Consider the following 17,717-nt stretch of genomic DNA (forward strand, 5'->3'; position numbering starts at 1 on the left):
CCTTTACATGTCAGCAGCAGATGGTGTTGAGAGATTAATGGCAGTTTCTGGTTTTATAAGCTGACCAGATTTATTCTCAGTTGTTGCACAGGTAATGTCATTTTTTAAATGATTTAAAATCTCAGCTTTTCCTTTTCTTCCTCCTGTATTGACCACTATAGGTTTGTTTGGCAAGGTATTTGCTGCTGGTTTCACTGGTTTGTATTTTTTTTTGTCCAAGATATGGCAAAGCCTTTCTGTTGCTCTGCTCAGTGTTCTGCTTAACCAAAATAATGCATGTCTAAGTCTCACATGTAGCAAGGAGTTAGATCTGCAGTTCAGGGTTGTGTTACTTGGATGGATTTACAGGCAGATATTTGGAAAACATTAGTGATCTGTACCAGATGTAATTTCTGGCCCTTATAGCCCCCTTCTGTCAAAAAAGAAAGATATTTTGTAGTAACCCTTAGGCAAAGTAGCAAAAGCAAAATATTTTGATCTGTCTTGGAGCAGTGGGTTCAACCTCCTTTACAAGTTTCCTTTTTTTAGAGTGGATTTCATGTAGGGCAGATGAACTTTAGGTTCTCCAAAAGAGGTCTTTGCCCACAGGCACTAATTTTATGTTTGTCTTTTACCATCTTTTTATCATCTTTATATTATAAATAAAGAGATCCAACTGGGCTAGTTTATATTTTTGCTTTTTCTGAATACCTTAAGTACCTACAGGAGTTGTGCTCCCATGCATCATAAAATAGTAGTAGCTAAAACTATATGTTGTCAATAATCAGAAATTAATTCCCTTCCCAGAAGGGCTGCTTTTAAAAATTACTATTTTGAAAGCTCACTGGAAGAGGGAAGACCAAGTCTTGCGTATATTTTTGTTAAACAAGCCCTGCTGTGCTTGTGTGAGGAAGGGAATTTGTGACCTCATAGCAGCAACTAATGCTAGAAAAGCTTGATTTTGATTTATTTTTGCTGTTTTGTTTGTTTGGCAAATAAATATCAGCTTGAGTGTATGTTTGGGATGCTTGTGATGAAGTGAAACAATTTGAGATCTTAGTTCTGGTGGAATTGGCAGCACTTTGGTTACGAGCATCATGATTTTGCACTGCAAAGATTGCCCTGTTTTCATACGCATATGGGGCTGGGGTTTCCCAGGTTTTCTGTACATTTTTATTGCTCCAGATAAGGGATGTTTCAGAAATAAGCTTCAGCATTGCCAAGTTAAGGTAATGTCTGTCTGCTGAGGATTTTCTTGGTTGTCTTCCCCCACCTGTCTTAGGCTTTTAAGCACTGGTTGGGCATTTCATCTCTAGAAGAGGACCTGCCAGGTGAATGGAACAGCAGAACTTGTGAAACTTCTTGTGCCTGCCTTTAAGTATGGGAATTCATTTTAAAGGTCTGATCTCTAAAGCAAAGTAGTACTTGAACTGTGTCAAAATATTAGTTAACTAACAGAGACCTTTAATGCCAAATAATTATTCTTTTCTGTTTAAGCTTAGTCAGCTGCCTTAGAAGTGTTCGTGTTATTAAAAAAAAAAGGTAGAGATTAAGTCTCTGCCTTCACCAGAAAACAGTGTCCTGTAAATCTAGTGGCCTTTTGGCTGTGCTGTCTGGACTTGGTTTTTTCAGGTTTTTAGCAATATTAGGATTCAGAACACGTACCCATGCTGTCCTGGATGTTTGTGAGCTGCCAAGAGGAGGATACCTGTTCAGAAAGTGTCTTGGAAAAACTGTAAGGGTGTAGAAGAGTGCTAAAGTCCTGTTACAGATTCCGATGTTAAAGAATGTGAAACATGGTACATGCAGATAACAAGCTACATATGGATATGGCATTCTGAAAATCTGTAGGTATGCTGAGATGATTTAGCTTTCACTCTGTTATCCTGTGTGAAGTTCATATGGAAATTGTTCAGAAATAATCATTTCTCATGCCAGAGTTCCTCATGGCTCTGCAGTTACGTTTTTACAGATTTCTGTAGCATCTTGTATCCACACTGTCTTATATAACCAGATACCACATCAAAAGTTTAAACCTTTGCGGGTGAGTGAAGGTTAGATACACAGGATATAGGCAAAAATATTTTTCTAATACTCAGTATAAAAGGTGGGCGTATTTGTTATGCTCAAACATCATCTCGTTTAAATTTCTGAAACATGGAACCTTTCATTAATAAGCCAGTAACTTAAAATTTAGAAGGTCATCTAAATGAAAATATAGAAATTCAGTAAAACAGTTGAAAGAAACTAATCTCCATATTTTTAAGAAAGACCAAGGATTGGGAAGTGCTCCAGATCTCACATTTTATTGAATCTGTGAGTGATTGAATCTGTTTCTCTTCATTTCTTTACTCTGAAAGCTCTTTACTCTGTGTCCTAGTTCCTAAAATACCATGTTAAGTTTATGTCTGAAATACTTGCTTACATAGTGTTTGGGTAAAGGAAGACTGCTGATATGAGTAGACAGATTTGCTTTTAAATTAAATTTTCTCATCTGCTAGAGATTTGCTAATGAGGGAACCAAAGCCAGAAAAAAAAATTGAAATGGAACCAGGAGTTTACTGCTTGATTTGAAAGACAAATTTGAACTTCTGTCTTGTTTTAAAATCCACAACCTACATTCTGAATCCCTGTCTAAATTTAAGTGAATTTATTGTCTTTTGTTTGCTTTCCCTCCTGGAGAGAGGGGTCCTGCACGGTGATATTCAACCTGCTGCTCACTAACTGCTTTAATTGAGTTTGTGGGAAGAAACAGAGGAAACAAACGCGTTGTGATAAAACTTAATATGTGCTTCAAACAGCCTCAGCCAGCACAGAAGAGTTTTCAGATTTGCAGTGGTTTTTTTCAGCATTTTTTGACATTATTTTATAGCTTTGGCATCTAAGCATGTTGAGGGGAAAAAAGTAATCTGGGTTGTGGCAGGAAGATAAGAATATACTGTCTTCTGCAAGCATAATTTTTCACACTGACAGATTTGACCCCCTTTTAGTGATAGAAGAAATTAAGTAAGTGGTTAGTAATAGAAGAAAGTGAAAAATAACTTGATTAAATACATTTAATGTCATTGCTCTCAAAACTGAATTTGGGAGATTTTAGTTAAATCTCTAGTTCAGTATAAAACAATTACAAATCTGAAAAACTTAACAAGCCAATTCAGAATAGAGTTTGTTTGCTTTGGCAAACAAACATGTTTGATGTAGGCATTTCATGTCCTCTTCCCCCTCAGAAGTCTTTACCTCCCTGTATATTTTATGAGGTTGGTGCAGATTTAATTGTGCAGATATGGATGCAATGGCCTTTTGGGAGCTGCGCTCTTCTGAAAGCTCTGTTGTAGTGTCCTCTTCTGTTTTACTGAAGATGGAACATAAAACTTTGCCAGTTCACTGCTTCTTTCTTTGTTTCCTCGTCATTCTCCATTTTGTAGTAATAATTCCACGTTTTTCCTTAATCTTGTGAGGTTCTGGTTTACTCTTTACTTTTCTGCCTGAAACATTCTCTCTGTAGGCAGTGGTTTGCAAGTATGTAATTGCCCAGCATTCTTCCAATACGTAGTGAGTACAATATAACAAGTGAAAAAAACTTCAGTTTTATTCTTAATGTGTTCAATTACTTGTCATTTACTATCTAAATATACTCTCCTACATCCTAGAAGGTGGGAGATATTTGGACAAACATAGGGCCTCTCAGGCCCTTTGGGGATAAACAGATTCACTGTAGTGTGTGAATTATAATCTTAAAAAATTTAAAACCACGTAGGCAGTTAGGGTTGTGAGGATAATGTATTTTTATAGGCAGAATCACATAGAATGAGCTCTGGCCATTTCTTAGCAGACTTAAGTGGCCACATTTTTTATTTGAAGCAATAGTACATAGAGGGGGCTTTGCACTGCTTTTGATCAGCTGTAGTTTTGGGGTTTGAAGTGATTTGATTTAATGAGATTTTTGTCACCAGTCACAGAGTGAGAAGCAGCCATTTCTCTGGGGAATGACAGGGCATCACTCTTGGGGACAGTACCTGCGTCCCTGGGTGCCTTTGGCTGAAGACTGAATGTGGATTTCTCTTTTGACATATAAAATTCCTGAATTTTTCACGAAACAAGAGCTTTTCTAAGAACATAATTGTTATAGTGTTTTTTTTGAGGAAGGAAGGCATGTTGTTGGTGTGCTGTTACTTTGGTTTTTTGTGGTTTTAGGCTATAGTGTCCTTTGTCATTGGGGAATTCAAGTGGTAAAATATTTTCTGTTCTGTTGCTCCCTTCTTCTCCAGACACACCAAACACCTCTCCTGGACCTCTGAAAGGAATGAAGTTTTTTCTGTTACAATTTCCTTAGTTCTCTATCTGTGCTGATAGACAGGGAAGACAAAACAAAACATTTCCACTTTTATTTTCATTACACAGGTCCATGAGAGACAATAGGAGTTTTAGCTGACAAAGCACAGCACAAGTAGATAGCAGGAAGAGAAAAATAATGTGTGTTTGGTCAGCAACCAGTCTTAGATTTTCCATAGTAAATCTTATCTTTTTCCATAGGAAAGAAATCAGTTTGACTAAGTTTGTATGTTCTAACTTCAATTCAAAATACATTTTAATTGTATATATTGTGTTTAGGGGCTTTGATTATTTTGGTTTAGTTTCTTTGTAATGTGAGGAGCTTTGTTTTTATCCTGGCCTGCAGCTGGACCTCCAGCAGTCTGTGTTTGTAGCAGGGCCTTCTGTTACAGTGAAAGTGGAAGTTCTTTGGAACAGAGTGAAACTGAATTGAAAATGAAAACGGAAATACCAGATATGTGCAGCTTAAGATGTTCAATATGTACTTCCTAGTTACATTACACAGAAAAGAGCATTTCATGTCTTCCCTTGTCTTAATGGTTTGTGCTTTTTTTGTCCAGTATTAAATTCTTATGATGTTGTGAAGAGTTGAGAACTTCACCAGTTCTCAACATTATTCTTTGTATAATCCCTTTGTGACAATTAGCAATGGTTTTTTTATGATTTCTGTAGCTTTTCAAGTTTATATAGTGAAATAGTAGCTCTTTGATGCTCAAGGTGATTTGCAATAATTTTGAAGGGTTATAATTCCTTGCATATGTGTGCACATGAGCATATACACACAAAATAGCTGAAATACAGACAAAACACTATTGTGTACTTTCAAAAGGGATAAAGTAATCTCAGTCTGACACCACCTAGTAAGCCTTCTAGGTGTTCTTCAAAAAATTACCTTTCTCTCTTGTTTACTAAACACTCATCATTGTGTTGTCGTAGCAGAGTCTACAACAAACCTAAAGCTCTCAATGCAGTAAAGATGCTGTCCTTAAATGAGTTTGGTTTTGGTCATTTTAAGATACTTTTAAGCTTTGAAATGACCTACTATTCATGGTGTACTCTTGTCTCATCATATTCAGGCAGATTAGAACTAAATGGAAGTTGATTGAATTCTTTTGAGCAAGTGTAGCCAAAGTTAATTAAATACTAGTGTTTTCTATGGCCAAGCCACTTCTTTGGGCTGGTAGAATGCTGACAGCAGTGTTGTGAATTCTTGTCAATCTGCCTGTCACTCACTGCCTGTGAAAGTGCTGAGAGAATGACAAACAAATCTGTCATATGTTAGGGAAAGAGGAAAGGCATGTTAAATTTTGTTTTCTTTTTCAGTCCTTCTCAGCCTATTGCAGCTGCTGTCCCAGATGAGTTTTTGAGGATGCTGCTTCTCCTCAAGTCATAATTTCTCAAAGGAGAGCTCAGTTGCTGTAAAGACCCTCAATTTTCACACTCCACATCCTCCTGGACAAAATAAACTTGAAATCCATCTAGCTGCCTTTCCAAGCATTTGTTTCATTGCTTCAGAAAATCAGGAATTTCAGTGTCTGCCATCCTGAGCAGTGCAAAGCCAGTGGAATGGTTTGTGTATCCAGTGTTAGGATTAGTCTGTGTGGAGTCATCACCTCCACCTCAGCACTGCCCATCTTTGTAAATTCTGTGCAGTCTCGTGTTTGAAAGAGGAACAAAATCATCAAATTCCTTAAGGTAGAAAATTAATCTGATCCCAAGCTGTTTCCTTGTGATGTTTAGTGTAACTGGTTTAAAGTTTGGGGCTAGGGTGACAGAGGTGGGAGTTCCTCAGGCTGCAGAGCTTGCCTATAATTAATGATGGAGAGGTGAAGGAAGTTCTGCGATTAAATGGTTTTAATTCTGGCAAAACTGCAGTTAAAGGTAATGAGATGGGGTATATGCAGGGCACTCCAGACTTACTTAGCAGTGACAGAACCAGAGAGTGTTCTGTGCTCCTCTGCAGCACAGCAAGCCTGTTGACATTAATGGATAGGACATCTAATTACAAGTGAGAGCAAGTTCAAGAAAAAGAAGTCATGAAAAAGACACAAAGGAGCCAAAATTTCAGGAGAAGTTATTTTAAAATAGTTTGATTTTGTGTGATCTTCCCTTTCTTTACAGTTGGGTTCTAAACCAGGAGTTTCCCATCTTAATTTGTTTGCTTAAGTATCATCACAGGAAGAATTGGTGAGGTCTGGCAGAAGATGCTCCCTGCATTCTGCTTCTCTGCATGCACACAGCCCACAGGACTGAGCTTCTAGTCCTGCCTCTCCATCTTCATGTGTGCAGTCAGATGCCCTGTGCTGTCTGACCATATATTGTATGAGTTCAGACTTCCCTAAACAACATTTTCTGTTTCCTTTGGGAGGAAAGAGAAACTGCAGGACAAATTACTTTTCTTCTGTATCTCTTTGTAACTTGAGATTGATCTCCTGTTCTTTAAAAATGAAGAGAATACAAGTGTCTTATAAAGGAGCTTCAGTCCTCAGTGTATAAGAGAGATACCATGAGGGGATTGGGTGGCAAATTTGTTTAGAAATTATTTCTTTGCCCCTCACATTAATAATTAAAATAACCCTACCTGGATACCGAAGTAAAATCTATATATGTGACTGCATTTGGTTTGCAAAAATGTTTCTGAGAGGGACTATTGAATAAACTGTTGGTGTCCTACAGCTGCATTTTCAAAGTGCGTGCCAGGAATTGCACCTCATTGTTTACTGTTGAGATACCTATTGAATACATCAGAGCAATTCCCAGAATGAGAAAATCAAACTAAACCAGAATGGTGTGGGAAAGTAAGATGGAAGTGAGCAAGTGGTGATATTTTCTATAGACTTGTTATAAATCTAATATGAGAGCTCCATGGATATCAAATGCTATGCTGTATTTTGCCATTCTTTTAAAGTATGAATGTTTTATCAATAGAAAAAACCATAAGTACATCAAGCCCACCACAGATAAACCTCGCAGGTTTTGTCAGAGCCTGTCACATTCAAGTTTTTTATCATGATCCAGTATAGTAAAAGAACTCTGGACATTTCTAAAATTTTGTAAAGTACTTGTAGACACATTGGAATGCAAAATTCACCTCTGTACTGCCATCCCTTTTATATTATGCTGTAGTTAGAAGCACTGCTAGAGCCTTTTCATTATTCCAGCCAGCTCCCTCTCAGACTAGAGTCATAAATCTTTGTAGCTTAGTTGCACTTTCTGAAGAATGCAGGGAGTCATAAATTAAAAATGAATTTCAGACTCCTGAGTAACTTTCACATTTCTGAAAAGTTGACTCATTGAAAAAGAATTCCATCCTACCACTTCAGCTGAAATGCTGAAATGCTGAAGTTGGTTTGTTGTGTTAGGATTAATGTTTTTCCAGACCTGCCCCTGACATATGGGCTTCTTAATTTTTGGCTTTTAAGCATAACTTTTCACGTCATGTTAAATTGCTAGAAAGAGCATTTGATTTTTCACATCTGCATGGAATGTTTTAGGTCTGTTGAGAGTGCTGGACTTGAAGCAAGCTCGCAGGAGGAGTTTTCTGACAGTCTTAGAGAATCCTTAGAGAGCCAAAAACCTTGAGACATGGGAATGTAGCTCCTGCTGGAGTCACACAAACCAAGTCTGAATTCATCAGAAAAGCTGAATCACTGGATGAGTAATTGTCCCTAGCAATCAGAGGACATGGCTTCATGTATATTTACCAAGCAGAGTTTTAAAAGCTTTGAGAAATGGATTTCTGAGTAAGTTGAGTTTTAGGGGTTTTGACTGGATGTACCTCTCTATGTTTGCAAATAAATCTCTATGCAGTTGCAGCACATCAAAGATTTTAGTCGTTTGTGTTTGGAATATAATGTGTAATTATTTATGGGAGTATTTTCTGGATTTGAAAATGTGTACAAGATAAAGTGACTTACTCTGATTCAGTGTAACGCTCCAAGTATTTGTTCCGAAATTTTAGATTTCTTCTTTCTTAACTGTCTTCTTTCTTTCCTCTTGCCTCTTCTAATTAATTTTATCTGCTTTCTGAATGATGAGCTGATACTATACAAGATGAATGATAAATGTTGCGTATAACTTCAGTACTAAAAAATTAAAAAGGAGATTCAAAATATGTGATATGTCTTTAATAAGGCACCTTCTGTGCTTTTTTACAGAGTTAAGTGCTTACCTAGATAAAGGTGCACTCTATTTATATCAAATAGAACAGATGAAGCCAAAGAGACAAAACGCAGCTAACTCTGTGAAATGGTTTTATTTGGTGAATAGATGTCTGTGTTGCTGAACTTTGTTATGATGTAGTAAAAATGTGTCTGTCATAGGGGAACATGAAACACCCTTGTAGCCAAATCTATCCCTTGAAGTGGAAATAGTTCTGTAATCGTTTTCCAATAGCTAAAATAGCTTTACAGCATCAATGGAGCACTCACAAACTTTTACTGCTAGAACTGGAACAGAAAAAAAATCTCAGAAAAGTATGTGGGGAATGGTTCATGTTACAAGTTCTCAGTATGTGAAAAAACAGCTGAAAGATGGAGGGCTTGGGGTTTTAAAACTGGTTATTTTTGTAGTTTCTATTCAGACGTAAAGACAGTATTGCAGTCTCTTCTAGTCTGGGGATTTTGTTTGGTTTTGGGTTTTTTTTCCCCTTTTTTAAAATCTGATAGTACATTTGTATGTATAGCACTTAACTTGATTAATAATATTCAATACAGAGGGAGGTTGACTTTTCCACATCTACATCCAGTGCTCAGGTAATGTATTTGAAATCAAATTAAGCCTTCCTGATGGTCTCTCAGAAGTTATTTGAAAAGATAAAAGGCAAACCACAGCTTACTTAGCAATATTTCTAATTAAAACAAAACCGTAACTGCAATGTGGATTTTTTTCACTGTTAGAGAACGAAAGCTATGACTTAAAGTTTAAAGTTTTCATTAGACATGAAATGCAATTATTGTTTGGAAACATGACAACACTTTATTCTTATGAACTATTTCTTATTTTCCTCCTTGTATTACCACTGGTGCATATCTGAAAAAAAGATGATGATCAGTTTGGCTTTTCTTTTTTTCTTTTTAAGGCTCCTGCTAAGAGAGATCCAACTCAAAGTACCATCAAAGAGGAAAAAGTCCATCTGTTGAAGTATAATGTAGGAGATCTAGTGTGGTCAAAAGTGTCTGGTTTCCCATGGTGGCCATGTATGGTTTCTGCTGATCCTGTTCTCCATGCCTACACTAAACTAAAAGGTATGTCATTCAGATTTCTTCAGGTGTACAGAATGATTGCTTTGGAAAAATTCTGTTCTTCGTCTGTGCAGTTGATCAGCAACTTGTTGTCAGCAGGAATGTTAAAAGAATGTAAATGCTATTCTTGAGCATATAGCAGTGTGTCTTTTAACTCAGGTGTTCTCTGAAAGATACCAAAATTGTGAGCTGTCAAACTCTGGAGTCTTCTTAAAAAAAAGAAAAAACCTAAACCTAAAAGTGTTTTTCATTGTTTCTGTGGAAATGCTTGGTAAATTGATACAGGTTAAAATTTTTATTAAAGCTAATGGAAATTAAATATTCCTGATGATTGTGATTTACTAAAAGCAATCTGTAATTCAGACAGCTAAATTTTCTCTGATTCATAGAGTCAATACTGATATCTACAGACAATATTGGTTGATTTTAAATGCAGGAACTCTCAAGTGTTAATGAAATTTTAAGGTATGAATTTGTACAATTTCTTAATCTCATTTGCACCTTTGTTCTCTCTTCTGATACCTGAGACTTTTGAGGCTGTGGTAGCAATAAATATTTAGACTACACATTAAGAAAGAGTTGGAAGGGCAGAAAGCAGTGAAGCATTGGGGTGGATTGCCCAGATGGTCTGATCTCATTCTTAGGAGGTTTTTAAGAACAAATTGAATGAGTATCTCTAGGATTATAGCTAGTTTCAAAATTGGTAGTAAACTAAATGGCTTCTTGAGAGCCTTTTCAAGCATTCATAATACAGTTGTTGGAATGGTTTTTATAGGCTCCTCAGACAAATTTTCCTTGTAGCAATCGTTCAGAGTTTGGATCAGGTAGTCCCTGTCATTTTAGTCTTTGGATTATTAGGTCTATTATGACATAAAGAGATGGATTTTGAGAGTAGTAGAGCTGTGTATGTGTTCCTAACAATTGCATCTTTATCAGAAACTTTAAAAACAGACCGGGAAAACCCAGTACCAAATGTCTGAATGCAGCCTGTGGAGCACAAACAGAAAGGCCCATGTACTTTGTAATGTTAGTTTCCCTCTCTTTGAAGTAGTGGGAATGATGGTGATTTCCCATATTTGCTCTAGAGTTGGTTTGGGCCTGCCTTTTCCTTGAAGAGTTTAGTCAGGGTCTGGGCAGCCATCCTGACTACTAAATGCACTCTGATGTGTGTATTTCCATCAGTAGGTATTTCCAGTCTTACCTTCCACCTACTCTTTATTATTTAGGCACTACCAAAAGTCTCCTCTTGCAAAAATAAAAGGTCTTTTATCAGGGAGTTGTAGAAATACTGAGCTATGTCTCTGTATTTCTCATTTCTAGGCTTAGGATCAAGTGTTTATAAGCAGTCTGAATTTCTGGTTGTTGCTACTTGATTTGATCATTCCAGCTGATTAGGCTTAATAAAAATTAATAACTTTCAACTTTGGGAAGTACATTTTAGTGTAAGAAAGTTTATGCTGAGTCTGGCTAAAGCTCCATCTCAATGAATATCCTGTCTGTGGCTGTGGTCAACCACAGATGCTCAGATACAGAGGAGCACCAGGGAAGTGGTGGGTTCCCAGAACACTCTCCCAAACTGCCAGTAATTAGTTGCTTCAGGATTCTGTGGGCCAAAAATTAAGTTTCCCCATGTAACAACCAATAATGCCATAGTTTTATCCAGGAGCATTGGTACAAATTGAACTCTCAGAGGATACCTGAAGATTCACCACTAGGTTCAGTGACTCTAGTGGCAGGCACTATTACTCAGTCTCCTTAATTAGGCAATTACAGCTCTCCAGCAGTACAGTGCAAAAGGAGCACAGTGCCTGTCTGCTTGGCAAATGGGCTCTTGGCAGATTTTTAAGGAGGTTGGAAGTGTAGGCTGTGGCATCTCTGTATGCAGCCAGGGCATCCTGGTAAAATAGATTAAGTCAGAGATTTAAGTCATAAGAGCTCTGTAGTCACAAACATTTTCTTGATGAGCACGAAGTAATTGTTGTGCAAGAGAATTGTTCCTGACTGCACAACACTGGAACATATGTTAGACTACAGATTGGATGTGTGATGGTTACAATCCCAAGACTTTCCCTCTGCCCTTCCTTTAGATTCTCGTATCTGATCTCAGATGAGTCATTCTAGTTCTTGTAGCTCTCATAGATGTTATTATATATAATGTAAGTTTGTAATTGTTACAAAACATAGATATTCTCAGTTCAGTCAGAGAGAAAAGGAGAGAGATTTCTACCAGGCTAAGCCTGGGAAAAAGTCCGAGAGGAATGTAAACTATTTATTATCTCTCTTTCTGTTCATATTGTTTATAGATATGTTCTACCACTGTGTGCTATTCATAGTGCACCAATGGTGTGAAATGTTTGTACTTTAAGACCAATGAAATTAGTCTTCACGATGTTCTCTGTAAAAGAGAGATGTGCTTTTAATAAACGGATCATTCTTTGCCTTCTGAACTTGGGAGTTATTTTCCTTCCTGTCCCTGCCTCACCAGCGACAAAACATTACATGTATATGTTAAAATTTTTGCCCATACTATTAATTAGGTTGATTTCATCCTACCCTTCCAGATGCCATATTTTACAACAAGATGAATCGCCCTGTTAAAATAATCACCATTATTGGCTGAATCACCATGAAAAGAAAGTTCTTTCTAACTCTAGAAACCCCAAAAATAGAGTATGAAGCAATCAACTAGATCTCTTTGGTGACTAAGCTTGAAGACATGCAGTGTATGAATAACCTAATGGAATCTAGACCTAGTTTGAAGTCACCTGTAACAGAATTGTGGCTGTTATTTGTACCTACTGGGCGTCCATCCTTACCTGAGTTTGTCTGCTGTCCAGTCTGTGTTGGACAAACTGGTGTGGTGACACTGGAGGAACCACAGGTACTATAGGGAGCATATTTGATCTAGCAGGATTGATTGGCAAATACAGAAGTGCAGGTTAAAACCTTTTCTGTTTTTAAACAAGACCATAACTTGAACACTTAGCAAACCTTCTCTTACCTCTGCCTTTTAGAAATTCATTGTTAACTGTGAACCCTTTGAGTTTTGAATGTGGTTTCTTCCCCCTTCTCTGTAGAATAGCAGAGACCTTTGGAAGGGAAAGGTTATATGCCTGTATCGTGCCACAGTGAGACAATATTCCTCCTGTTTTTCTAGGGGAAAAAAGGGAATATTTTTTGTTTTAGAAGAAAATTGTTTCTTATTTAGATGTCAGAATTGTACTCTTATCATTCCATTCTCCCTTCTGCCAGCCAAATCCTTTAATGATTTCTTTGATTCTTGAAAAATCTTGATTAATACAGAGTTTTGATTGCAAGGGTTGAAACCAGATGAAGTGTGTGTCTCTGTTTAAGAGTACTAAAAGATAAATTTTAGGAGACTTAGGAGGCTGAGTGCACAAGCTCTCCAAGCTGTGGAACTTTCTCAGTGTTCATTGAGAAATGAATGCTAAATTCATTTTCAGAAGCACCCAGACCTACATGTAAAGTTAATATACTTGGAAAACTGGCAGGTGATTGTAACCTCAAGTTAATTTAGCCAAGCATGTTCTTGCTGGGAATTAAATTATTGAGCTTTTGGGTCAGACTTCATACATTATATCTCAGAGACTTTCAGGCTGGTTTAAGTGGGTTTTTGAAAGATTATCTAGTTTTATTGTGCTTTTATTATGGCAACTGTAGCAGTAGACTTCAAGTCTGAAAGTGCAGAGGCTTACCAGAGTCTATATCTTAAATACATGTGGTTTTTTAAATTTTCAGGACAGAAAAAGAGTTTTCGTCAATATCACGTTCAGTTTTTTGGAGATGCCCCAGAGCGAGCCTGGATATTTGAGAAGAGCCTGGTGCCCTTCAAAGAAAAAGACCAGTTTGAACAATTATGCCAAGAGAGTGCAAGACAAGCCCTCACTAAAGCAGATAAAATAAAGGTAAGAGGTTACCAAATCAGGCAAGATTTGAAGCTTTTTATTTTAGCATTGCAAAGATGCAAAGATATAACAGATATTAATAGGTATTATAAAAAGCTTAAAGACAGCTTGTTTTACACGGGTCTTACATTTCATTTACAGATGCAAAGATGGGGTGATTTACCACTGTTTGTTACTCAGTAAACATTAGTACTCTCCTACTTTGTCTTGGATTCATCTGTGGTATCAGAGGTATCAAATACAGCTCCATTTGAACTCTGAATTACAGATCTGCCTGACAATTAGTCTCTTGGGGGGTTGTTTGATGTTAATGTCAGCATTTTGAAATCCCAAGTGGGCAGATTCCTCACAGGGCTGTCTCCTCTTGCAGATGCTAAAGCCGGTGTCAGGGAAGCTGCGGCCACAGTGGGAGATGGGTGTGAAGCAAGCCAGTGAAGCGGTGGGCATGACAGTAGAGGAGCGCCAGGCCAAGTACACCTTCATCTATGTCAGGGACAGACCTCATCTGAATCCTCGAGTGGCAAAGGAGGTTGGCATTGCTGTGGAACCCTTGGAGGAGATGGATGAGTCATCCTACTCAAATGAAGAAACCACTCCAAATCTGAAATCAATGAAGGAGTCTGGCATTCCTAGCAAGAGGAGGAGAAGGACATCAAAACTCTCTGCTGCTGATGATATGCAAGAGAGCAGTCAGTTGGAGGATAAGAATACTACTCCTCAAAAGTCATCTGAACAGGCAGAATCCAAAAGAGGGATAGGCTCCCCTCTCAATAGAAAGAAAACTCCGGCGTCTACTCCACGAAGCAGAAAGGGCGATGCAGTATCTCAGTTTTTGGTCTTTTGTCAGAAGTACAGAGATGAGGTTAGTCTCTTTTAGCTGTTATTATTGTTGATTGCCTCTTCTCAATTCTGTACTTGAAGAAACTACTTTACTTTGGTAAACAAAAATTTGTTATTACTGCACAATCCATAATATTTTGGGTTTGACTAGTTATGCCTGCATCAAATTTTATTCTAGACAGAAATAAAGAAGGGAATGTAAGTCAGCAATATAAACAAGATGGTGGTAACTGCCTTTGTATTTCAAGCAAAAGTTGTGCTAGTATCTTCCCACATAAACCAGTAGTCCTTTGTATTAGCCATATTTTGTCTTTAATGTATGTACAATATAATACATATGCATACATATATGCTCGGGCAAATATAACAAAGATTATGCTGTTCATGGCAATCTGCTTGTAGATAGATTTTACATTCTTTCTGAGGACATGGCTCAGTTGATTCTTTGTGTTCGCTTATCTTTGAACACCTCAAAACTTAATTTACTTATCCAGAACCTTTTGCTGAGCTTCAAAAGAAGCTGCTTACCAAAGCTTGTAGAAATCACTGTCAGTTTGTGCAATCTACTGGGACAGAAGCTAGGTCCTCTTGAGGCACTTATACTCCAAAAGCAGGTAGAATAAATAAATATCTTATTATCAACACTTTTTAGGAAGACTTAAAAGTGTAAAAGCACTATTGCTGGTGTAGCTCATTACTTTAAAATCGGGACTTACCGTTTTTCTTCCTTACAACCTTTTGCTCCATTTACAATACTGTTCCATGATCTGAAGCTAGTGTGTTATCTTATGTTTTCTTTTACTTGCACTATTACACAGTGTTCACAGAAGGATCAGGAAGTTAGTGCTGACTTTGTCATACTCTTTAGCTACTGAATGGTTGACTTCATTAGAGTATATTTGTATTAGAAAATAATTAATAGATGTAAACTTTATGAAGAAATATTGGAAAGCAGATTCTGTTGGATGGAAGTCAATTGGTTCAACTTGGGATCTTATTAGATCATTGAAACTTAAGGTAATATTGAGAATGAAAATGAGCACAGTGTTACATAAAGCTTTTAGTGGCTTTGGTTAAGTAGAGAAAAGCATTGGCATTGCAGTTTGCTGGCTCTGGAAAGGAAATGATTTTATAGCCAGACCATTAAATACAGATTTTAACATATTAATTATGTAAAGCTGTATTGGTAAATCATCTGTCTCGTGTTGGAGACACATGAGTTCTATTCACAGTTCCTCTGTAAGTGACATTGCAGGGAGGAATTACCTTGGCCTTCAATGTACGTAGCAAGAAGTCTTTTTCAATATTGAGGGAGGTACAATTGCTTCTCTGGAAGAAAAGAGATTATGATGGCTGGCTTTGTGGACTCTTAGCCAAACACACCTTGCAGAAAAGAGATGTGCTGAGTCTCTGATGTTTCTATTTTCTGTGCCAGTTATCAGGCTTTGTTCCCTACTGTGGTTATACTGTAATTCTCAAATTAATAGATGGAAAATATGAAGACTGTTAGAATATATAAAATTGAGGAAATACTTTTTCTTCAGCGTCAATTCAGAAAATTGGAAACCTTTATTAAACTTGAAATTCTCACTGATGATAGTGGCTGATGTTGCACAAAGTTTAATAATAAAATACTAGAATTGTTTTCCCAAGGAGGTGGTAGAATCACCATCTCTAGATGTGTTTAAAAAAAGACTGGACGTGGCACTTGGTGCTATAGTCTAGTTGAGGTGTTAGGGCATAGGTTGGACTTGATGATCTTAGAAGTCTCTTCCAACCTCATTATTCTGTGATTCTGTGAAATAAGTTTAAAAATATTACATATATTTAGAGAAAGGGCATCCTACCATTTCTGTCTAGAATACCTTTTAATAAGATCTGTCATGAAGACCCAAATCTGCCTGAATGTGTGATCCATTCTAACAGGTACAGAAACACTTCTGTGGGTAGAACAGAGCTAGGTTGTGAAAGCTGCAGAGTACCTCTAACTGATCATCAGAAGAACCTGGCTTCCCTTTGTCTTGATTGGAACTTGACTGGCAAAGTGAGGAAGCAACAACTTAGATATTTATGCTTTCTGCCTTTCGTGTTGCTTTTAAAATGGCAGGTTCATGCCATTGATAGAGGGTGGAGATTGTATCCAATCTAGTATTTGGAGTGTCCCCTTCCTTTAGGCTTATCTGGTTCAATTTGCATGACTTTCACCAAGAGTTTGTTTCGTTGTGTTGTAGATGTTCTGATGCTTTAGAAAGAGTGATAATGTTGGCTAAAAAACAAACCTGGTTTTGAACTGCTTGTACTGGTGGCATTGGAGAGTTTAGTGTATGGCTTTCTTAGTGTATGCATGTAGAAACTGAGAAAAAAGGAACATTACAGACCCAGAAGAGGCTTTCAGTCCCCAGCCTTGGGAAGGGATAGAAGTGAAAGGGATGGCTGAAGACTCCTCTTGTGGGGCCTCTAATACTACCAAACTCTCTTAAAAGTAGAGCCATTTCTGCTGTGTTTTGCTTGGAGTCTGGCTTTGTGTGGTAGTGAGATTCATATATTTTGATTTTATTATTATTTAACTTCTGGAGAATGTTTTTAATGATTTAAGAGACACACTTCCCACATCCCTGAGGGAGGTGCTGAAGGCTTGGAACACTTTTGTGGTTGTAGTGATGCATGAAGTATTTTGTGCTGTTACCAAAGGAGTAAAGATGTATTTTGTACTACTGTATTGTGTGCTTCCCCTGTGAAAAAATACAAGGCTGGTAAGCATTGGAAAAAAGTGTCTGAGTGGAGGTAAAAGTATAATTCAAGCGAGAGGCAGAGAGCTACACTGTTTATATTAATTGATTTGGGCCTTGAGTCTGTTGTGAGGAAAATTAAGGAATAATTTCACTAATATGGACACTTAGGAAAAGGCTACTGAGCATTTTCCTTGGAGGCCTTATTTGCAAGGGTCCCTTCACCATTAAGAATTCTGAGTGTCTTTTCCTTGTCATTTCACAGTACTGCTAGTCAGCTGAAAGTTATTTTTATTCTTATTTTGTTGAGACTGGAGGTTATGTTAATGAGTATCTCATTTCTCCAAATAAATCTAGTTATTTCTTGGAGAACTAAATGGCTCTGTGCTCTCATTGAGCACAATGACCTGTACATTTGTGACAACAGCAAAAATTGAGGCTAATTTCATGTCCTGAAGAAGTGAGATTTGTGGAAGAGGGTACCTTGTGGGTTTATGTTCCTCCCTTTCAATAATGTGAATCCAGTCGTTGGATTTTAATCAAACTTTGAGTAGAAGCTTTCAAAGGTAGTTGTACTCCTCAAGCCTTATGCAGATGGATTATGGCAGATAGAAACAAGACAATTCTTAGTACTCTACTAGGAGAAAAATTAAAGCATGGATTTCCAT

The 17,717-nt window shown here is 37.4% G+C and overlaps 1 protein-coding gene across 7 annotated transcripts in view; it reads left to right on the forward strand.

Moving 5' to 3' along the window:
• NSD2 (nuclear receptor binding SET domain protein 2) overlaps positions 1-17,717 on the forward strand; it is a 95,689-nt gene that overhangs the window by 44,015 nt on the left and 33,957 nt on the right. For 6 of the 7 annotated variants that reach the window (XM_068188490.1, XM_068188489.1, XM_068188492.1 and 3 more), the window contains exons 3-5: positions 9,392-9,557; positions 13,314-13,480; positions 13,851-14,342. In XM_068188490.1, coding sequence (XP_068044591.1) covers positions 9,392-9,557; positions 13,314-13,480; positions 13,851-14,342 — 825 coding nt within the window. Of the gene's footprint in view, positions 1-9,042; positions 9,066-9,391; positions 9,558-13,313; positions 13,481-13,850; positions 14,343-17,717 lie in introns of those variants that run through there. The other variant, XM_068188494.1, reaches the window with a different exon arrangement.

The sequence above is a fragment of the Anomalospiza imberbis genome, chromosome 4, assembly GCF_031753505.1.
Source record: "Anomalospiza imberbis isolate Cuckoo-Finch-1a 21T00152 chromosome 4, ASM3175350v1, whole genome shotgun sequence".
Classification (NCBI taxonomy): domain Eukaryota; kingdom Metazoa; phylum Chordata; class Aves; order Passeriformes; family Viduidae; genus Anomalospiza; species Anomalospiza imberbis.